We start from the raw sequence: 24,300 nt of genomic DNA on the forward strand, positions 1-24,300 counted from the left end.
AAATTACCTCACTGCCATTTACAGTACAGTATAGGACCAAACTCCACATACCTTCTGTGTGCTGCGCTGTGGGATGCGACAAAAGTCAGCAAAACTTTTGTTTCTATTTATAAAGCTTAATAAAATGATACTGCTGTTTACATACCAAAGCCAAAATCACAAAGTCAACCAGTAATGAAAGAGGAGAGCAGCGATTAAACATTTACATTTATAATACCACGACTGTGTAAGATGTGTGATGATTGTAGCACATTGTATAAAAAGCACTATAATGTCACTATACAGTATATATTTAATTGTAGGCTATACAGTATACTAACATTGGTCATTAAACAACACATAAGATTTTGAAGCACAGATTTTATTCAAGCCACCAGATTACAATGTAAAAATAGTAATATTTACACAACAGGTTGATATGGAAAATGATGGATATTTTTAAATGAACTACATTAACTACACTATAAAAAAGACAACATATGCTTGACAACAAAAACAAAACACAGAAGTAATAATTAATCATTTGCATAGGTTTGTTTGCCTCTGTTGCTTCTCTGTTGTCTTAATGAGCTAAAAGCAGATCTTACTTTCATACAGGCGGGATCATCACAGACGTTTAGTAATATAGTGACCAAATCAGACCAGAAAACAACACAAACATTTGTAGCTCCTGAATGAGAGATGTTTACAGATGATATACCACTGGGTGTGTGTGCTCGCTGGTCACACGTCAGACTGGCCGGCATACGGAGATGAATGGAATGAAATATATTTAAATGTCAGTGGGACTTGGCATGGATCAAAAGCAACTTTTGGATGCTTTTATTGACATAATTTCACAGGTGTTTCTCCATTCACCGCTGTTGCTTCTTTACGCTGATGGTCACCAGTGTTGTCAACTCTCGCAAGACAAATAAGCAACCGTAGCTTCGAAAACAAGCCCAATATTATTATAGCCTATTACGCAGTGGTGGAAAGAGTACTGTTTTTTTTTTTACTTAAGTAAAACTACTGCTACTGAAATAATAATTCACTTGAGTACAAGTAGAAGTACTCTATATTATGACTCAAGTAAGAGTATATAAGTAATTTGCCCAAAAAACTACTCAAGTAATTACATTACAAGTTACTTTATGAAAATTATATTATATATAGTATATACACTTCCATTTTTAGAACACAAAGACAATTTTGTACTTTTTTTTTCTCCCAATTTGAAATGCCCAATTCCTGCTACTTAGTAGATCCTCATGGTGGTGCGGTTACTCACCTCAATCTGGGTGGCGGAGGACAAGTCTCAGCTGCCTCCGCTTCTGAGACAGTCAGTCCATGCATCTTATCACATGACTCATTGTGCATGACACCGCGGAGACTCACAGCATGTGGAGGCTCATGCTACTCTCCACGATCTACGCACAACTTACCACGTGCCCCATTGAGAGCAAGAACCACTAATCGCGACCACGAGGAGGTTACCCCATGTGACTCTACCATTTGGCCAATTTGGTTGCTTAGGAGACCTGGCTGGAGTCACTCAGTACACCCTGGATTCGAACTCGTGACTCCAGGGGTGGTAGTCAGCATCAATACTCACTGAGCTATTTCCAACTCCACTTGAAGGGCACATTAGAGTTCATTTCGGTGGTCCGTAGCAGCTCACCAGGGCGAAAATTCAGGGAAAACTTTGTACATAACACCTGACTCAGTGACTCGTGTCTTTTGAATCGGTTCACAAAAAATAATCGTTCATTTATTTGTTCATTGACAATTTCGGCAAATTACGCCTTTGGCCAGTAGATGACGTTTATTTAAATTGAACCAAAAGTACAGAGTCATTCACACATTTGCATGTCAACAAACAAACTAAGAGACTTTAGCACTGCAGAGTGTTTAAGCATCATACGTGTTTCTCCACAAATAACAACAAATCATATCTGTCACATTGTGAACTGCTGAGCACAACTTTCAATCAAACTATACCAAAAAAGACAACAATACTAGCCTAAAAAAATAATTGAGTTTCAATAACTGTATGTCATTGTAATGTGAGGTCATCACTCACTTTTATTCAAAATTCATCTGGCCCCTTTTTCTTGTTGAACTAACGACTTTCCTACTCATTCAGCCAGTCAGCAGATGCTCGTTCATGAATGAGATGACTGATTCATTCATTTCATTTGCGAAAAAGTTTACCAGTACATTAAGCGTGTTCAACTACCTGCTTAGGAGAAGCAATCTACCAGCAGAAGTCAGCAGCAACATGTAAGTGTGTTTATTACTTGTTTCACTCGTTTTAGAGTTGTTATCGTTGCTAGGAGATGCTTGTTTGTTTACTGTGTGCTGAAGTCACGTTTGTTCACGTGCTCATCTCGTGTGAGCTTTCAGTTTCGGTGTGCTTGTATACTAGCTTTATTTTGCTAAGTAATAAGGAATGTCCTGTGATTTCAAGTTACAGTGGTGTATATATTTGATATGTGCACCGCAGCAGCAGTAGCAGCAGCCCTCGTGTGCAGCCTTCCTCTGTGAAGACCTATGTGTGTAAAGACCACAGATCTACCTGTGAGAGTCCACCAAGCAAGGACACCGACAAGGCACTTAAGTATCACACTTATTATCTTCTTTTCTTGTATACTGCCATTTGACATCTTTCTTCTCTATCCTATAACACTATGTGCTTCCACATTCCTACTATCATTAACACTTGTCACTCACACAGGAGACAGCACAATCCTAACAACTTGCACGCTATCCCCACTTCCTCTGCTAAATTAATTTCTCTTCCTATCTGTCTTTTATTTGCCGGTCTGCTGTAAATAAAGCTGACTTCATTCCGTCCAATGCTAGTCATTCAGATCTCAACATTCTGGCCCTGACTGAGACCTGGATCAGACCAGAGGACACTGCCACACCCACAGCCCTCTCCACCAACTTCACTTTCTCCCACACCCCCAGTCAGACTGGTAGGGGTGGGGGAACGGGTTTGCTTATCTCCAGTTCATGGAAATGTATTCTCTTACCGTCTCTGTGTGACAATATCTCCATTGAATCACATGTGATTACTATCACCCACCCTGTTAAAATCCCTTTTGTAGTTATATACCCCCCCAGGTCAGCTAGGTAACTTCTTGGATGAGTTGGATGTGTTGCTCTCAACCTTCCCTGAAGATGGCAGCCCTCTTGTAGTATTTGGGGATTTCAACATCCTCAGACTGCAGACGTCCATAATTTGCTTGCCTCGTTTGACCTCAAACAACTCACAACTCTGGCAACTCACAGGTCAGGTAACCAACTGGACCTCATCTACACATGTAACTGCTCCATTGATTATGTTCTTGTAACTCCCCTGCACACTTCTGCTCACTTCTTCCTTAGTTTCAACCTTAACTTGCCTCCTGGTGCAACACACACTCCTCCTCAGGTATCTTTTTGGGGTAACCTACGCTCTCTCTCGCCCTCCCATCTCTCCTCTATGGTGTCATCCTCACTTCCTCCCTCTAACCAGTTCTCCTCGATGCAAATAATGCTACTAACTCTCTATGCTCCACTTTAACATCTTGTCTAGATAACATTTGTCCCCTCTCATCCAGGCCAGCCCATGCTACACCCTCCACCCCTTGGCTATCCGATGTTTTCTGTGAACATCGCTCTAAACTCTAAAGTCTAGCGGAGAAGAAATGGCGCAAATCAAATGATCTTGCTGACCTAAGTATGTATCACTCACTCCTCTCTTCCTTCTCTACTAACGTCTCCACTGAAAAATATTATAGTATCACAACAAAATTAACAATTCTTCTGATACTCGCACACTTTTCAAAACTTTTTTAACTCTCTCCTTTGCCTAACTCCACCCCCACATCATCAACTACAACTAATGACTTTGCCACATTTTTCATAGGTAAAATAACAACCATCAGCAGTCAATTCTCCACACCACAAACCCACAAATCTCTTCTCACTTGTACCTTTCTTATCGCATTTAAGCAGGCTCGGGTAATCCCACTGCTTAAGAAACCCACCCTAAACCCTGCACATTTAGAAAACTACAGACCAGTATCCCTCCACCCATTCATCGCTAAAACACTTGAACAAGTCATGTTCAACCAAGTCTCATCTTTTCTTACAAAGAATGACAGCAACCAGTCTGGCTTCAAAAGTGGACACTCAACGGAGACTGCCCTGCTGTCAGATACTGAAGCTTTGAGATTGGCGAGAGCAGCATCCAAATCATCTGTACTCATCCTGCTGGATCTGTCTGCTGCTTTCAACACAGTAAACTACTAGGTTCTCCTGTCATCCCACACGACAAAGGGCATCACAGGAACTGTGCTCCACTGGTTCAAGTCTTACGTCACAGATAGTTCTTTCAGGGTTTCTTGGAGGGTAGAGGTGTCTAAGTCTCACCAACTAACTACTGAGGTGCCTCAGGGTTCAGTGCTTGGACCGCTCCTCTTCTCCATATACATGTCATCACTAGGATCCGTCATTCAGGCACATAGCTTTTCCTATCACTGCTATGCTGATGACACACAACTCTAACTCTCATTCCAGCCTGATGATCCAATGTTAGCGGCCCGGATCTCAGCCTGCCTAGCAGACATTTCGTGTTGGATGAAAGATCACCACCTCCAACTCAACCTTGCTAAGACAGAGCTGCTTGTGCTTCCAGCAAGCCCAGCAATTCATCACAACTTCACCATTCAGCTAGAATCGTTAACGATTACACCATCCAGGACAGCCAAAAATCTTGGAGTTGTGTTTGACGATAAGTTGAACTTCACAGACCACATCGTAAGGACTGGCCGATTGTGCAGATTTGCCTTATTCTATCCAGGCTGGATTATTGCAATGTTCTTCTGGCAGGCCTTCCAGCATGTACTGTCAAACCTCTGCAATTGATCCAGAATGCAGTAGCGAGTGTGGTCTTCAACGAGCTCAAGAGAGTGCACATCGGGAGGTCACGTGACGCCATGTGAGAAGCAGACGTGTGAATCACGAGCTCTGCGCACTTTGCTAGTTTTTTAATTATTTTCATGTTATAACCGGTGAGATTTGATACACCCAGTTACATATTTGCTCTTTGAGGCAATCGTGGCAAAGAAGTCAAAATCCTCAGACTCTAGAGACATTAAAAGACACTTACGTGTTCAAGCTGAGGCCTCTGACAGGCCTGCGAGCTGGGGACTCGAGTTGGAAAGCACGTCAGGAGAAGAAATTCAGCGTCAACTGTCCAACATCTCGGTGATGCTGACGAAGGTTGTCGCTGACTTGGAGGATCTCGCTGTAATACATCGATTGATTACGGCGATGGAAGCAAAGTTCACTGAGTTGGTCACAAGAATGACAGATGTTGAGAAAATAATTGATTATTTGGAGTCATCGGAAAGGGAATTATCCGCTAATCCGCCCGCGTCCAAAACAGACTTGGAATGCATTTTGGAAAAACTGGAATATCTTGAAAATATGAGCCGAAGGAATATATGGATTGTTGGAATTCCTGAGCATGAAGAGGGCAGAGATATGGTGAAATTCCTGGATGAGCTCTTCCTGAGTCTGCTCGACATAACAGGCCATAAGCTGGACATCGAGCGAGCTCACAGAGTTCCGACTCACAGATCTGCTGAGGGAGACAGGCCCCGATTAATTCTGGCCAAATTTCTGAGATCATCCGATAAAGATTTTGTGTTGTGCCAGGCGAGTGTCAAAGGAAAACACTCTTGGAAGAATCACAATATTTTCTTGTTCCCGGATTGTTTTTAATTCGACAAGAGAGAAACGATTTCGGTTCAAGGAATGTAAAAAACTCTTACATCAATGGAAGATCGCTTTTGCACTGATGTTTCTGGCAAAACTGAGAATAGACACCAAGGATGGCAGCAAAGTATTTTTATGCCCCGAAAAGGCACTGGCCTTCATACAAACTATGGGTGAGTAAACCATCAGGCGTTTCTTATGTGAGTGGACTGACTCGCTGTTCAGTGACTCGACTGTCTAAGGAAGCTGGGCGCCATTTTTTTGTTTCTATTTGCATTGGCTCTGCCTAGCAGCTGGAGTTTGTTTTTGTGGCATGACATTCCAAGAAACATTTGCATTGACGGAAGATAGTTTTTACACTGAAGTTCCTGGCTAGATTGAGAATGGACACTATGGATGACTGTAAAATATCTACATGCTCACATAAAGGACGTCTTTTATAAAATTGATGGACTGAGTAAGTCATGGTGTATTTTTTTTACGCGGCCTCAGAGTGAATTTGACTCGCTCAATACACACTTGATCATCCGAGGAACTGGAATGCATGTTTTGTTTCTTTTCGTGCTGGTTAAGCCTAGCAGCTGGAGTTTGTTTTGTGGAATAAATGCTTCGGGACAGTGTTGTGGATGAATCTGTTCGTTCTTTGTGCTTATGCCTCCTGTTGGCTGGAGTTTGTTTTTGTGGAGTTTTTTTAAGGGACATTAGAATAATTATGTCATCTGCTGCACTCATAACAGCTGGCTCACTGAACAATTGTTTGTCTGTCCGAGGAAACTGAACGGCTTTATATCGGCTGGAATTTGTTTTGTGGAGGAACACACCTTCAAGACAGTTCTGTGAATGAATCTACATGTTCTTTGTGTTTATTCTGCCTGTTGGCTGGGGCCTGTTTTACAAAGTATTTTCTGTTATGTAATTTTGCCTCACAAAATTTGTATAGCAATTGCTTGAGCAATCCGATGGCAAAGTTGTCACTGGGACTCTCGTATGCATACATGGACCTTCTGAGTTTAGAGGGATCAACGCCGATTGGCAGTGTCGTGCGCGGGGTTAATGCGCACGTTTTACTTTTTTCTGTTTGTTTTGTTCGGGGGGGAGTTCGGGATTTGATTGTTGCATTAATGGGGAATGTGGTCAGTATAATCTTGCTTTTGACGCAATATATTTTTTTATTATATAAATATGTCAAATGTTAATGTGAATGGATTAGGGTGGGCATGTTTTCTCTAGTGCTGGCTCGAGTAAGAGTAGGGGAGTCACAGAGACATAAAATCACTGTCCCAGACCTTTAAAATCACTGTCCCAGACCTTTAAATTGACTGTTCCCTGCTAGTGGAATGACCTGTCTAATTCCACCCGAGTGGCTGTGTCTTTATCCTCTTTCAAAAAACAGTTAAAGACACATCGTTTTCTTTAACACTTAACCCATTCATACTAATGCACTACCTTCATGTTCTTTAAAAAAAAGAAGACTTTTCCTTGCTATGTGTACTGCTCCAAGCTATGTGAGACTTGTATTACATCACTTATTATATTGTTGCCCCTTTTGTTGGATGAATCGCTTCTATTGTCGCATCTCATTCAGACTCAAACGACTGACTCAACTGGTTCAATGAAGGGGTGTATTGACCCTGCATCACTGTTCTATTACAAGCATTCATGGTGTGAGAAATATCTTTTAACACAAAATGTAATTAAGACTTCCATAATATTAAGCATACAATTCCACATAACCTTGGTGCCCTGAAAGGAGGGAACGATACGCTGCGTCAGAATTAGGCTTCACTAGGAGTCGGTGGTGACCATGTCGCCATGCACGATGAGGGACCCTCAAACTGAGCCAGCACCGAGGGGTCTCATCCATAGCAAGCCTAGCAGGGTGACGCAATGGCAGGGTCTTCCCAAATTCCTATAAGTGTAGGAAAATGGACTAAATGCACTTGTCGGTCAAATGAGCCGACATGGCTACCAAGTCAAGTTTCATTACTAGGAAGGAAACTTGCTGACTAGGCACTAACATGCTCTTTGTCCAGTTGACCCTGAGTCCCAGCTGCTCCAGATGCATGAGCAACTGATCTCTGCGACTGCACGCCTGTGCCTTTTATTGAGCTAGTAATAGACAATCATGAAGTTAATACAATATGCGTATGCCGCAAAGCTTCAGCGGAGCCAGCGCTGCATCAACACATTTCGTGAATTTGCCTGGAACCAGGGACAACTCGAAGGGTAGGACCTTGAACTGGTATGCAGTCCCCTTGAAGGCGAATCTTAAGAATGGCCTGTGACCAGGGGCAATCTGCCTATGAAAGAATGCATCTTTCAGGTCAATGGATACAAACCAATCCAGAGTTTGGACATGAGACAAGATCTGTCTCTGAGTCACCATCTTGAATGGAGACATACTGAGTGTCCGATTCAAAGGGTCTCAAGTCCAGTATGGGCCGCAACCTACCGCTCCTTTAGGTGATCACAAAATAGTGGCTGTAGAAGCCTTTACTGTTTTTCGCCTGTTGGTACGCTTTCTATCGCATCTTTATTGAGAAAAATCTTTATCTCAAAAGTAGAACTGCTGCATCCCGCACCAGTACGGTGGAGGAGCGAACGACGTTGAAGTCTTGCGGATGATTTTTGAACTGCAAGCGAATTGTCTGGTATACAGAACTACCACGCCTTGGCAGGATGTGTCTGTAAGCCAGCGACTGCCTTTTTGCCAACTGAAACCTCTCGGTGAAAGCATCAATAGCATCACCAAAGAGACCCTGCTGACACACTCTGAGGGAATCAGAGTCTGGACCACTCTCATCCAAGTCCTTCAGCAGATCTGACTGATAGACCTTCAACACCGCCATGGTGTACAGAGCCGCACCAGCCTGACCCCCTAAAGTGTAGTCCTTACCCAACAGCATGGATGGATGCACCGGCTTAGATTTTCACACCAGCGTGGAAGAGGAGGGGCATAAGTGTGCTGCTACTGCCTATTTGACTGGGTGAAAATGTGAATATCCTTTAAACTCGGCACAGTTCATGAATATAAAGCCACTGCACCTGCGAGTACAGTGAGCGCCACGTCTTGACCAGCTGGTCGTGCAAGTCGGGAAAGAATGGTCCTGAGTCATGCAATACCTGATTATGCCAACTCGGTAAAACATTAATCTAGTTGAGAGCGCTCGGGTGCAACAGGGATGGGCCATTCGAGCTGAAGCCTCTCGACGGCCCGGCCGAGAACCTCATTCAACTCAGCTTCAGAAGCTGACAAAGGTCTGTTTTCCATCGTTCGAGGGGAAATATAGGCACCCTGCTCGTCCACTGAGCATGACCAGGTTTCAGCATCAGAGACTTCCCAAATGCAGGGAGAAGAGTGGAACAATTGCAAGATGCCCAGTGAAGCGTTGGTTTAGGGTTCCAGTAGCACATGAGGTGTCAATGCTGCCCGGAAAAAGAAAAAAAAATGGTGATGGTGTGAAGCTGGGCTCTGGCTAATATGCTCACAATGAGGTTAGCATAGGTGGAGCGGTAAGCTTCACTAGCCAGTCGAATTAGTATGATAGTATAGGGTTTCAAAGTCCAGCCCCCTGGCAGGTTCTCCCATTGTGTCAGCTTCTAATGCAGCATCGAAGTTACCTTCTTGAAAGGGAACCACAGTCACTACATAGTTACTATAGCTTGTAGCCTCTTGGTAAAAGTGTAGTAACTTGGTATTATCCAGGACTGTAGTCTGTAGTATTTTCACTTGCAGTGAGGTAACTATAGCAACAGCAGAGGGCTTGTGCACTTTTCGTTAGGAACAGCTTTGATGGTGTACTGACAAGAAAGCCTGGTCATATTTTGTCCTTTTTTTTTTTTTTACGCAGTGCTTTATATAATATAGCATTTTCTTTTAAATATTTGTTTCTGTGTGTGTGTGTGTGTGTATATACAGTATATATATATATATATATGAAGACAAAGTTCAATATTTTATATATATGTATGTTTTAATTTTACGTCAACAAGCAGAGTCAGTCCATCCCTATATTTAACAGAAAGTGAACTGCATACATTGTACAGTACAGTTCATCCTAGATATTAAACATGAATACATTAAATGCATTTCATCTGAGAAGGAATCATTCAATGGCAATTTTATGAGATTTTGTGTTACATCATGATTCAGTTTAATGCTAATTATTCTTACACCCCACTGGTTGAAATCTGCTGGTTAGTACTTTAAATAACGTAAACAATAAACTATTCTACCACATTCCTAAGATAAAAACGACCACTCTTGGAATCTTCTACATGATCAAACATGAAAGATAAGAGGTTACAAATCCATATAAAGACATTGTCTTGAAAACACTGGTCAATGTCTCAAATGTGTGTGCTTTGATGTTTGGTCTCATATATGCACTGAACTTACCCTCAAACATTTTTAAGTAATTCTAAATATCTTTGTGGAGCTAGATGCAAACCAAGTTCAGGTCCAGAAATAGAAACTCCCATGTGTGAACTTTATAACCTGATGTCAGTCAGGGCCAAAAAGCAGGATTGTTAATTTCAAATGTTTTCATGCTGTATGTGTTTTATTTGTTTCATTGTTGGCCTCGTGTAGAACAACATTACTGGCTTATTACTAATTTAAGGGAGGCATTGATTGGAAAAGAGTCTGATGATAGTGGATCAGCGTTTTTTTTTTATTATTACACAGAGAATACATGTATACAAGTAAAAAAAGTGTAATTTTGAAACTCCATTCACAATTACAAGGCAAGCTGCTCTTTGGCCTTTTTTTTTTTTTTTTTTTTACATTTTCACAAAGGGTAACACGTACAAAAAATTGTAGACAAAAAAAAAATCATGTCATAATTTACTCACACGCCATTACAAACCTATATGACTTTCTTTCTTACAAGGAACACAATAGAAAAAAAAATTATCATGTTATTCACACTGCTCTTTTCTATACAATGAAAGTGGATGTTTACAATGGCTGTAAAGCATCCATAGTATTTGAAGAAAATTTGCTGGAAATCTTGCTCTTATATTTTGGTCTGTTCCTCACAAAAAGCAATCGTATAGCTTCAGAAGAATTTTTATATAGTATACAATTGGTATGGACTATTTTAATGATCATTTTTTAGTGCTTTTTGAATTATGAAAAGTCTTCAGTTCCCAATGTATCACCTTTCAACAGCTAGACTAACAGAATTAAGCTGTTAAGGATATGATTGGAAAATCAACAGAACGATGTAGCCATTGTTTAACTTATGTTCATATTGCTAGTACTAAACATAAACAACTTACAAAACATTCCAACAAAAGTCATTTCACACACACACAAAAAAAAAAGAAATTATGCAATGAACACTAAAAGTCATTTTAGCTCATTAACCTGTTTAATTTAATTACTCTGTTGGTAGAACGTCCATCTTTTGGTTTATCTGAATTTCTAATGATGTACTTGGACCTGAAGATGAACTCTGCTCACTTTGTGACTTTGGGCAACTTTTTTTCAAATGAGTCCGTAGACTACTTGATTGGTTGAATGTTTTCCCACATGAAGTGCAGTGATATGGTTTCTCTCCAGTATGCACTCGCTCATGTATTTTCATTGTTCCTAATCGACTGAAGTTCTTTCCACAATGTGAGCACTTGTAAGGTCTTTCTCCAGTATGAATTATTTGGTGCTTTTTCATGCCATCAATTGTAGTGAAGGTTTTTCCACACTCTGAGCATTCATGAGCTCTCACACCAGTATGTATTTTCTGGTGCTCTTTTAAACGGTACCGACTTGTAAGCCTTTTTCCACAGATAGAACACAAGTGAGGCTTCTCACTTGCATGAGTTTTCAGGTGTTTTCTCAGGCCTGCTGCCAAAACAAATGTTTTATTGCACTGATCACAGATAAATGACCTTTCTCCAGAATGGAGGCGCAGATGATCATTGAGACAGTTTTTGTATCTGAAGGTCTTTCCACACTGATGGCACGAGAAAGGCATCTCTCCAGTGTGGATTCTTATGTGATCTTGAAGGTTTGCTTTACATGTGAAGCACTTTTCACACTGAGGGCAAGTAAAAGGCTTCTTTCCTGTGTGAATCCTCATGTGGTTGTTAAGGATGGCTTTACATGTAAAGCTCTTTTCACACTGAGTGCACGTAAAAGGCTTCTCTCCAGTGTGGATTCTTAGGTGTTTATTAAGATCTCCTTTATTTATGAAACCACTTCCACACTGAGGGCATGTGAAAGGCTTCTCTCCAATGTGGTATCTTATGTGAATCTGAAGATGTTCTTTACGTGAGAAACTTTTTCCACATTCAGGACAGGTAAAAGGCTTCTCTCCAGTGTGGATTCTTACATGGTCCTTCAGGCTTCCTTGATATGTGAAGCTCTTTCCACACTCAGTGCATTTGAAAGGCTTCTCTCCGGTGTGAATTTTCATGTGGGTCGTAAGGACTGATTTACATGTGAAGCATTTTTCACACTGAGGACATGCAAAAGGCTTCTCTCCTGTGTGGATTCTTATGTGTTTATTAAGATCTGCATTTCGTTTGAAATTTTTTCCACACTGAGGGCATGGGAAAGGATTTTTGGCTCCTGTTCTTGGAGCACTTTGTGTGAAATTATTTTCAGTCTGTAAGCAACTAAAAAAACTTTCTCCAGTTCTGAACTTATGTGGTTCCTGATACAGATGGTTTTTCTCCTCCACTTCATTTTGTTCCAGAAGGTCTGCAAAAAAAACATTAAAATGCCAAGATTCAATTCACAAACAACAAATGTACAGTAATATAAAGATGAACCCCAATTATTACATCATAATGATCCTACACAAGCTCGATTTCGTGAATTGTTGCATTCCAAAATGTGTCTGAATGCAATTCATAAAGGCCGATTTGTACTTCGGCGACAAGCTTATGTTTTCTGGTTACGGCGTAGCCTGTCATGCACCTCTCCAAAAATTTAACTACATGTGATGTCTATGCAAACCACAACAGCTATAACTGGTCCACTTTGAAACCAGAGACCCTCCAACAGGAAGGTTAAAAAGATATTTGAGGTAGCTTTGCATTCTTCAAACATCAGAACAAATTGTATTTGGGCTCATTTTAATGGGGAGCATTTGCCGTTTTTTTTTTATTCTGTTTGTATCATGAAATTACATGCGAAAACATGACTAAAAAAATCTGTATAATGTTTTGACTACGTTTGACCGTACATTTTTGTAGAGGTGCTCATCAGGCTACAGCATAGGCTACGCCGTAACCGCCGTCACCAACGATGTAGGTTTGACGCAAGAAGTATAAGACCGCCTACACACTCTGGAAAGCTTAGACAGAGCATTTGACCAATAGAAAGAGCCACGTCAGTTTGAATTTAAGCAGGCCTAGTAATGGTTTTCACAAAAGCACAACTGGATCTGCCTATGTGAGATTCTCACTGATCAATGAATGCCTAAATCAAAGTGTGTTGCAGCAAAAATGTAAATGTTCTCAACTTTTGATTGCATAATGGAGCGTCACTATTGCAAACCCTTGGGTTTTCCCTCTCCGTCCTTCTGGCGCAGCATCCCTATTAAAATCAGTGCCTTTGCAGCGTTTTCTGATGTAACGTAAACTCTAGTGTGTAGGCGCCATAAATTGGCCTTAACACAATGCAAGTACGCAATGCATTCTCAACATTGCTGCAAGGCGCTCTGTAGCAGCTTTATGGTAGATTACTCTTTCAAGTCAACTACTGTTATGGCTGTGCAACAGTTTAAAAAGTATATTGCTGAGCAACTAATTTAAAGTCAATATGTTTAGGCTACAGTAACTTGCCATAGTAAAACCAGTTTAAAAGCAGAAGAGTTTATTGGGTTAGACTTTTGAAGGTAACTCTATCGCCCCCCGAGTACTGAAGTTTGTAACCGCCACAGTAAGGGGTCGCTCTCACCAAATTTTTTTTTTGCATCTGTTCGCACTGTTTTTAATTTTTTTTGTCCGTACACCGCCAGTGAGCAAGCCAAAGGCAACTGTGACAAGGAACAAAAACTCCATTAGATGTTAGTTAATGGAGAGAAGAAAAAAAAAACAGGCTCAGCTGGGGGAGCCAATTATCCTCTAACTATTCCGCTTAAACATTAGGACTGGGTGAAAAAACGTTGATTTTTCCGTTTGAACGATCTCGATTCTTAAATCCCAAGATCGATCTTTTGCTCTATGCGGCAAATTTTCTTTTTTCATATTTCACTCTCTAGTGATTGTGTAGTATAGTGGCGAAGAAGTTCAGCATTGAGATCCTTTCACTGGGTGTTGAGAATGAAAGTTTGGTTTGACTGACCAAAGACAAGACCCATGCAATCCATTTGTCTTTTTTCCGTAATACCCCTTCTGTTCTTTTCAGTCAGTTTTTCATTAAATACAACAAAAAAGAAACATTTAATACTTATCACACAGCACGAATGCGCAAAAGAATCTATGCGTGTCCTTTCTTGTTAATATGCGCTAACTAGCTGATGATGGTAGTCTTAAAGAGACAGTACCGATTTAGCGTGTGTTCCACATACAGTATCAATGTAAATAATTGTAAATAGTCAAACTATGCTTGTAACTGATAAACATGTAACTATATGTGTCTATATATATATATATATATATATATATATATATATATATATATATATACACTGACTTAGCACTTTATTAAGAACACTATGGTCCTAATAAAGTGCCCGACGTGGTCTTCTGCTGTTGTAGCCCATCCGCCTCGACATGTTGTGTATTCTGAGATGCTATTCTGGTTATCCGAGTTACTGTAGACTTTGTCAGCTCGAACCAGTCTTGCCATTCTCTGTTGACCTCTCTCATCAACAAGGCGTTTCCATCCGCAGAACTGCTGCTCACTGGATGTTTTTTGTTTTTGGCACCATTCGGAGTAAATTCTAGAGACTGTTGTGTGTGAAAATCCCAGGAGATCATCAGTTACAGAAATACTCAAACCAGCCCGTCTGGCATCAACAATCATGCCACACTCCAAAATAACTGAAATCTAATTTTTTCCCCATTCTGATGGTTGATGTGAACATTAACTGAAGCTCCTAACCCGTATTTGAATGATTTTATACACTGCACTGCTTCCACATGATTGGCTGATTAGATAATCGCATGAATAAGTAGGTGTACAGGTGTTCCTAATAAAGTGCTCAGTGAGTGTGTATATACAGTATATATATGCGATATAATATATGACATTTCAAGACATTTATTGGTAGAATACACTGAATTTGGACATTTTTCAATAGCTAAAATGTGACAAATATAATGAAAAACAAATGAAAACATAATGTGTAAAATTTTTATTTCTGTAATGTACCAAGTTGGAAGGTCCCTTTATAATTAACAGCATTAGCTAAGATAATTTTTCTTTAATAAGCAAAATGGACACTGGAACCGAAACACACCCATTTGAATCGATATAAAATCAAATCGAATCGCGAGCTTGAGAACCGGAATCGAATGGGGAAATCTGCATCAATACCCAGCCCTAATGGACATACCCAGATACCACAAAAACATCACCCAGACGAAAATGTAATGTGTGTTTACATCTGGAAGACGTATTTTTTTTTTTTTTTTTAGGTTGTTTGCTCATCTGCAATGCGTCTATAAGACGTGTCCTCTCGGATGTCAAAAAAGACATTCATCAGATTCTGATTTAGAATGTTTGTTGATCTTTTTAAGATGTTTCGCAGATGTTAAATAGAATGTGATGCTTTCTAGATGAAAATATAAAAGGTAAAAAGAACTGAAACGGTTAAAAACGCGTATCGGTGTGAACGGCCCCTAACGCAAGAACGCATGTTGAGCATGCACGGATACTCGTCACCTTCATGTTCTTCAGCAGTCATTAATGAAGAATTAAGAACAGACACAAACCTGTTTGTTCTTCAGTATCTTCGTTTTTAATTCTGCAGTGTTCTGGATCACTCATGTTCTCACTCTCCTCTTTAATAAACTCCATAATTACAGTATTATATCATGCAGACTTCAGATGTTAAACCTGGAATAATTCCTTCAAACACTTCTTCATTTAAAGATGGAAATATTCCCCAACATTTACAATAAACGATGTTATGCGTCTTCTTCTTTTACTGTATAACAGTTCGCAGAACATGTGCATGCCGCCACCAACTGGGCAGTTGTGCAATCAAAGCTCTCTTATCGTTTAAAGAGGTTTAAATCTTTATAATGCACTTATAAAACCATAGTATGCATATTATAGGGATTCCTATAGAAATCATTATTACACACAGACAGGGGTGTAGATTCTAGGGGGGATGGGGGTGAGGTTAACCCCCCCCCCAATATTTATACCATGATCAATGGAAACACGTAAATTCTTCACACTGTAACCCATATGATATTTAACATATTAAATATTATAAATGTAATTAATTAATAAACCATGCTAAATTGGGTTGCAACCCAAACTCTTAAAGGGATAGTTCACGCAAAACTGAAAATTCTCTCATCATTTACTCACCCTCATGCCATTCCAGATGTGTATGACTTTCTTTCTTCTGCAGAACACAAATTATGATTGTTAGCAGGATATCTCAGCTCTGTTGGTCCATACAATACAAGTAAATGGTGATCAGACCGTTGTAGCTCCAAAAATCACATAAAGAAAACATGAAAATAATCCATATGACTCCAGTAGTTAAAGCCATGTCTTCAGAAGCGATATCATAGATGTGGGTGGGAAACAGATCAAAATGTAAGTCATTTTTTTACCCTAAATCTCCACTTTCACTTTTACTTTTACATCTGACCGCCACATGTGGTGACTGTTTAGTGTCACTTTCACATCTGAAAAGTGAAAGTAGATATTTAGAGTAGAAAAAAGGATTTACATTTTAAACTCACACCTATCATATTGCTTCTGAAGATATGGATTTAACCACTGGAGTCTGGATATGGATTTCCTTTATGTAATATTTGGAGCTAAAATGGTCTGGTCACCATTCACTTGTATTGTATGGACCTACAGAGCTGAAATATTCTTCTAAAAATCTTAATTTGTGTTCTACAGAAGAAAGAAAGTCATACACATCTGGGAAGGCATGAGGGTGAGTAAATGATGAGAAAATTTTCATTTTTGGGTGAACTGTCCCTTTAATGCAACTGATTAATTCTGTCATGTTCGACTCCAAAATTAAATGTGTTACGCATAGGCCACTTAAGGCTCATGAGACTTAAATCAGTATAATTACGAGTAAAGATACACATTATTAATTTTGTTGTAATAAGTGATATTTAAAAATAAATAAATGTATGAACCACTGAATGAATTATATTGCCACACTTTTTGTTTGTGTAGTAGGCCTATTTAATATTGCCTATTTTAGGACCAGTTATTAGATTACAATTATGCCACCTCTAAAAAGTTTGTGAAAAATCATGAAGTCTCTCATAATTTGGCAACAGAGGGCAGCAAATACAATAAGAACTGTATTAAATCTCTGATCAGTTCTCATGACATCTGACATAATTTGCAGCTGAACACTGAGGGCATTAAATGCAATAAGAATTGCATTCTTTTTTTCCAGATTTGAGGTTGTTCATCGATGGTATATGCTTCCGTTGAAACCATTCATCTGCGTTATCTCAACTTCATTGTTTAAAAATTGTGTTTGATAGCATAATTCATGGTAAACAACTACATTACCCATGGTACATCAGAGAAAGATCCACCAATCAGAGAACTGCGGGCAACGAAAACCACAAAACGTGCCTCAGAGCGACCGCACGCTCCCATGACGCACTGTGAATGAAGTAATCGAGTCGGTGTCTCTTCATCCTTAAACTACTTATATATTTGTACATATCGGCTATTTAGCAATAAAAGTAAAATATATTGTCTCTATACTTATAATCAACAACCTAAAATCAATAGTTTTATATATGCCCTAGTTTTCTATTCGATGACATCATTCACAATGCTTCATGGGATTGTAGTCTGTGCCCTCATGAAAGACGGTAAGTACACAGCCTTGTACCTTTATCTTTATGTCCGATTTCCAAATACTTTTTTACCTCAAAACAAAGTTTGTGATGTTGTGATTCACCTCAGAGCTGGTTGGTTTGGTTCATGGTGCACAACTCTTTTATGTAAGATTTTAATAAAAATATATGGATGAAATTAATGAGGAAAATACTTCCAGAACACAGACGGCTGAAAAAGTGGGCGGGCACTGTTGCGCTTTATTGGAACAACACGAGGGTGAGCAAATTATGACATAATTTCTATCTCTTTAACAGTATGTTTTCATAGTAATTTGTTTTATTTTAAAAGATCAAGGCACTTTACATTTTTCACAGAATCACACATTTTTGCATACATGAGTTTTTTTAATGACAAAAAAACTTTTCCCTTCCCTCCCCTTTTCTCCCCAATTTGGAATGCCCAATTCCCAATGCACTCTAAGTTCTCATGGTGGCATAGTGACTCGCCTCAATCCAGGTGGCGGAGGACGAATCTCAGTTGCCTCCGCGTTTGAGACCGTGAATCCGCGCATCTTATCACGTGGCTTGTTGAACACGTTACCGCGGAGACCTAGCACATGTGGAGACTTCACGCTATTCTCCACGGCACACATGCACAGCTCACCGAGAGCGAGAACCACATTATATCGATCACGAGGAGGTTACCCCATGTGACTCTACCCTCCCTAGCAACCGGGCCAATTTGGTTGCTTAGGAGACCTGGCTGGAGTCACTCAGCACACCCTGGATTTGAACTCGTGACTCCAGGGGTGGTAGTCAGCGTCAATACTCGCTGAGATACCCAGGCCCTCCTGACAAAAAAGCTTCTTGAATACGATATAAAAAATCTCTCCACGTGGTTCAGGCGTCATGTAGGTTTGTGCAGGACTGAGGTGATGGCTGTGAACGTGCTGACATGTTTATGTTCTTCCTTCTCTGGCTTCCCTGCTGTGCAGGCGGCTGTTAATGATTGTACAGAAAACGACAACTAAATCAGTCTAACTTGCTGTGTTCTTCCAAGAGCGAGAGGATTGAGATGAATCAGGTTTTTTTATTTTTTTTATTATTATTTATTGATTTTCGATATTTATTCCTTATTATTATTTCCCTCATTTAGGGGAGGCAAGGAAAGTTAGCTTTTCATTAGTGATCTAGAAATAGAGCCGAATCTTGCATATTTTCTCTTGCATGTTCTTTTAATACAATAAATGAAATAAAATTATGTTATAGGTAAAAATTCAATGTGGCCTCAAACTTTTGGATCCCACACCATAAAATAATAGAATAAACTATACAACAATAAGCATTCACCTATATTGTGTCCATATAAAGACACCAGGAAGTAAAGAGACAAGGAGGGAAACGCAGTTCAGAGGAATCAGGAAGAAGTTTTCCGCATGATTATGACACAAATTTTCAGTTGTGCTTTTGTTTGAGAGGAAACTCCTTCCTTGTTCCTTATTGATTCATACAAATCGGCCTTCAGCTGTTGTATTCTCAAGGTAATATATGACTCATACAGTGTGAGTGTTGGAGAAAGAAAGGCTCTTTCTGATCAACAGGATATAAAGAGGATGTGTGTTTGTGTGCCTTTTATGAAAGAGAGTTCTACAGGAAAACATTTATCTGTCTGCCAATGGTTTATAGTAAAAACATGTTATTTGGCCTGTCTGGGAAACTGAAAGCAGGACTGGACAGGCGTGCGTCTGTATGCACAATTGCACATCACTGGCTCTGGTCCAAAATCCAGTGCATTTGAAGGAATCATCAGGTTGCTCGTGACAGAAGGAAGGCTGCATTATAATTATGCTGCTTACCAAGGTACCTTCTTTTTGCTAAACTCCAAGGCAGCACTGCATGTGTCCTGTGCCAGGCAAATGAAAAAATCCATTCAAAATGGCTGGAAAGCAAATAATACTTATAATTCATTCAGTACCGGAAAAAAATAATATGAATAAATAATTATAAAAAATTAATAATAATAATAATAATACAAATATTTTACACAAATCATAAAAATTTCATTATAAAATAAAAATAGCATAAATATGTCAAATGGACCATTTTACACAAAACGTTTGTGTATTTTTATGCTTAGAGTATAGAGTGCAACGGTTTTGTTCCGGAAGTAAAAATTCCATTAATTTTCTCCATAAGCAAATAGATTTTTTTAACAATAACGTATAAATCTTTAAAAACAAACCTACCATGAGCTCAGAGGCTGTTAATGGGATGGTACACTCTTAAAAATAAAGGTTCCAAAAAGGGTGTTTCGCAGCAATACCATAGAAGAACCATCTTTGGTTCCCCAAAGAACCTTTCAGTGAAAGGTTCTTAAAAGAACCATTTTGAGAAACCTTTTACTAGTCTAAAGAATCCTTTTCCACTACAAAGAACCTTTCGTGCAATGGGAAGGTTCCATGGATGTTAAAGGTTCTTCATGGAACCATACATGCTGATAAGGAACCTTTATTTTTAAGAGTGAATATGCTTCTGTTGATGCCATCAGTCCATGCTATTTCAACTTCATTTAAAAAAAAATGGTGCCGCCCCCCTGCATGATGCCCTGGGCTGTAGCAAAAAAAAAAAAAAAAAAAAGATTTTTTTTTTTTGCTTGTTTATTAGGTGCTACTAAGTTAGTTACAAATCAAAAAGGGAAATGGAAAATGCACACAGCAGTCATGCTCGGGTCCGAGGAAGTTAAAGACGTAAAGTACACAGTCATGTACTTTTGTCTTTTTGTCAGATTTTCAAATACATTTTAGCTTCAAATCAAAGTTTGTAATGTTGTGATTCACCTCAGAGCTGGTTAATTTTGGTTCATGGTGTACAACTCTTTTATGAAGGATTTAATGAAATCCCTATAGCAAAAATACTTCTGGAACCAAGTTGGCTGAAAAAGTGGGCAGGCACTGCTGCACTCCATTGTATTTTTAGCTAAGCTAGCAAGAAAACAGTTAAAATCAGTTGTGAGTTAAGTCTCCCATGCACTTCATGTGAGAAGCATGTGACACAAAGAATTGCTGCATATGCATTATGTGTGTGTATCTCTTAAAGATAAATGTTTTTTGCATACCTTTGATGCCCTTTCACTTGAGGATGTAATCTATTTAGGATGTTCTTTATTCTGCTTGCTAAGAGCTGAATTAGCAAGCAACCCATCTGACAAATAAACCCATGTGATCAATGTAATCACATTTATAACAATGCGGTTTAATGCCCCCAGCTTAAAAAAATTAGCTGCCTACATAGGCAGTTGCCTTTATAAGGCCATTCAGTAAGTGACCAATTTGAAACATTCTACATAGGCAGCAACTCTTTGTGTCTTACAAATAACCGCACCACCACGAGGACCTACTAAGTAGTGGGAATTGGGCATTCTAAATTGGGGAGAAAAGAGGAAAAAAAAAAAATAAGAAAAAATAATAAGGAAGCACAGACACAGTCTGTGGTTACATCATGCCCATCAGTAATGGTGAAGAGAAGTCTAAAATTAGTTGCATGGAATGCACCGCTGAGTCCCGTCTGACCGTAAACAGACTTGAGGTCAACTGTGTTGTCCATTGAGCCCTTTTAGAACACAAATCCAAAGTTAACCAACACCGGCAGCTGGGTCACGTACAAGAATCGGACATATTTCATATGGGGAATTCAAACTCATTTCTCACCTAAGAATTCATTAAAAAAAAATAAAAAAAACCTGAACTGCACAATGAAAGTAATAATATATATTATGTCACTGTATATGACTAACGAGAGGTGCCAGGGGCCGTATTACAGAAATGTCCTAATTATAGAATCCTGTTTTGTTTTGAACACATGGTGAATTTAGTTATGATGTCATTCACTTGTCAGATCTTAACTCGAGACGAATAGGGCCCCGGACCCTCAGGGATGAAGAGACTTATTTCAGATGGAAATAAAGCCACTTCTGACAGACTACAGTATTGATGGTGTAAACCAAATTTAAATTAATATGTAGTTGTGAGAGGAAATGAGAAAGAAGGATAGAGGGAAAGACATAACTTCACACAAAGACATTCACATCTGCAAAATCATCCACATTAATAAATCCCGTTTTACCCAATAACACTTAAAACAAAAGTGCAACCTTTGAACCTTGAATAGAACTTTGAATATCCTGGTCCTATTTTACTCTGAAATCAAAAGAAACAATTTAGAAATGTTGGTTACATTTTCTATGAAGCCCATTGTAGAGCCAAGGAGGGTGGTGCCGGGCTGGAATGATGCACGCCCGGTCCCCAATCAGCCTGATGGGGCGCGCGAGGGATAAAGTCGGCCGGGACGACAGTTTGAGAGAGAGAGAATTACAGGCTGTGTTTATGGTTGTGTGTTTTTGTTTAAGTTGTTTATTAAATTATTATTTAAGTTGTCAAGCCGGTTCTCGCCTCCTCCTTTCCACTGAACCCCCTTACACCCATATTTATAATGCATTATACATGCATCATACTGCATTATGACTAATGTCTCATAATACACCTTATAATAAGTTATAACTTATATATAATTATAACTACAGTTATAATACATTATAAGACTTTCCCTATTCATAGTTATACTTTAGAGTATAATGCATTATAACACAAGCAACATCCCATTTTAACACAGCAGAAGTTAATAAAATTAATCGTATAATTGCTGTATAGTGTAAACTGGCTTTATGATGTGATCATATTATAAGTGCTCTTTACCTGCTTTAAGTAATGTTACAAAAGCAATATCTTCTTATACAAGTCAAACTTATATAATGGAAGTTATTTATAAAATAAGTCTCCAAATGAGATGCACAAACATTAAATTTTATTGAAAAAAGTCCAGTATTCTGTAGAATCAGTTTGATAAAAAAAAATTATTCTTGGGTGTTTACACATAACAAGATTAGAGAGAGAAATAGAGAGTTTCTGATATATTTTAACCTTGTAGCTTTACAAGTGTTTTTTGTAATATCTCAAAATGTACATTGAATGTGTCATTTTGTATTTTGTGCATGTGTAATGTATATAACTTCCAGCCAGTGTTGGGTGTAATGCATTACTAAGTAATTAATTACTGTAATTAAATAACTTTTTCATTGAAAAAAGTAAAGTAAGGGATTACTCTTATTTTTTTAGTAATTTAATTACAGTTACTTCTGATGTAATTGCGTTAAATACTGTATAGACTATAGAACAATTCTATATAAAACAATAGTGAATTTAAAATCATCTGATGTGTTTTCTAATTTAACGCTGCCCCTTTAAATTCTTTGGCCAGTTCATGAATAATTTATTTGATTTTATATGATTTATTTGAAAGGATTCAAAGAACAGTTTCATGTCTATCCTTGTACATTTCATCTGGTCGAGGTTGATGAGGGTTTTAGGAAGTAATTAGTAATAAATAATGCAATTACTTTTCAAACAGAGTAATTAGTACAGTAATCTAATTACTTACCACTAATTACTTTTTTTAGAGTAACTTACCCAACACTGATTCCGGCATGACTTATAATGTCTTATAACGACTTAATAAGAAGAAATTGCTTTTGTCACTTTACTTAAAGCACACCTATTATACATATTACAAATATATATAATGCATTATAACTTCTGCAGATAAAACTGGATGTTGCTTCTGTTATAATGCATTATACTCTAAGGTATAACTATGAATAGGTAAGTATTATAATGTATTATAATTGTGGTTACAGTTATTTATGAGATGTTGTAACATTGTAAGGTGACATCACTAATGCATTATAATGCCTTTACAATGTCCATTAAGATATTTGTACATTGCGACATTATTTTCATGACAATTATGCACATTTTATCCCCCTATTTTCATTACAGCAATGCAAAAAAGATGGTCATCATGATATTCTCATTACTGCAACGTGAAAAAAGTGTGTATTATTTCAATTGCAAAGTAGCGTTTATATACTATTCTCTTAGTACTGTCTTTAGTTTTCACATTCATTACAAAATTCCATCAAGATGACATAAAGAAATAATAATAATAATAATAATAATAATAATAATAATAATTCTGTGAATCTCTTTTGGAAACACACACAGTTTAGGGGATGCATTTGTTACTCCCAAAACTTTGCAGGATGTGCGTGGCGTTAATGTACAAAGGCATGAAACAGAAGAAACAAAAAAGAAGAGCCTTTTTATGGTTTATCTAGTTGGTTTATGTTTTTGAATAAGGAAATATCAGTGGTTAAGAGCTGCTCGGGAACCCCTCTATGCCCAGATACGTCTGTCTTTTCTGAGTTTAGTGGCATTACACTATAACACTTATAAAGTGGCCATAAAAAGTCTACTCACCCATAGGTTATAACTGAAGGTTTTTGAGATGTAAAAGATGAATCCTAAATAAATCATGTCAGAGCTTTTTCCACCTTCAATGTGATAAAGCAATCAACCAAATTGAAGTGAACATCAAATGGAACATTTTTATGAAAACTCAAGCATCTTTTGCTTTTAATACAGCAGCCAGTCTTTTTGAATAAGAGTCAATCAACTTAGCGAGGGGAATTCCTGT

The 24,300-nt window shown here is 38.6% G+C and overlaps 1 protein-coding gene across 2 annotated transcripts in view; it reads right to left on the reverse strand.

Moving 5' to 3' along the window:
- Positions 1 to 15,847, reverse strand: part of LOC127429255 (gastrula zinc finger protein xLCGF3.1-like) — a 61,983-nt gene extending 46,136 nt beyond the window's left edge. The window contains exons 1-2 of one of the 2 annotated variants that reach the window (XM_051678184.1): positions 15,643 to 15,847; positions 10,411 to 12,457 (exon numbers count right to left, since the gene is read on the reverse strand). In XM_051678184.1, coding sequence (XP_051534144.1) covers positions 11,136 to 12,457; positions 15,643 to 15,727 — 1,407 coding nt within the window. In that variant the 5' untranslated portion in view covers positions 15,728 to 15,847 and the 3' untranslated portion in view covers positions 10,411 to 11,135. Of the gene's footprint in view, positions 1 to 10,410; positions 12,458 to 15,642 lie in introns of those variants that run through there. The other variant, XM_051678189.1, reaches the window with a different exon arrangement.
- Positions 15,848 to 24,300: the final 8,453 nt, after the last annotated feature.

Source organism: Myxocyprinus asiaticus, chromosome 38 (assembly GCF_019703515.2).
Source record: "Myxocyprinus asiaticus isolate MX2 ecotype Aquarium Trade chromosome 38, UBuf_Myxa_2, whole genome shotgun sequence".
NCBI lineage: Eukaryota > Metazoa > Chordata > Actinopteri > Cypriniformes > Catostomidae > Myxocyprinus > Myxocyprinus asiaticus.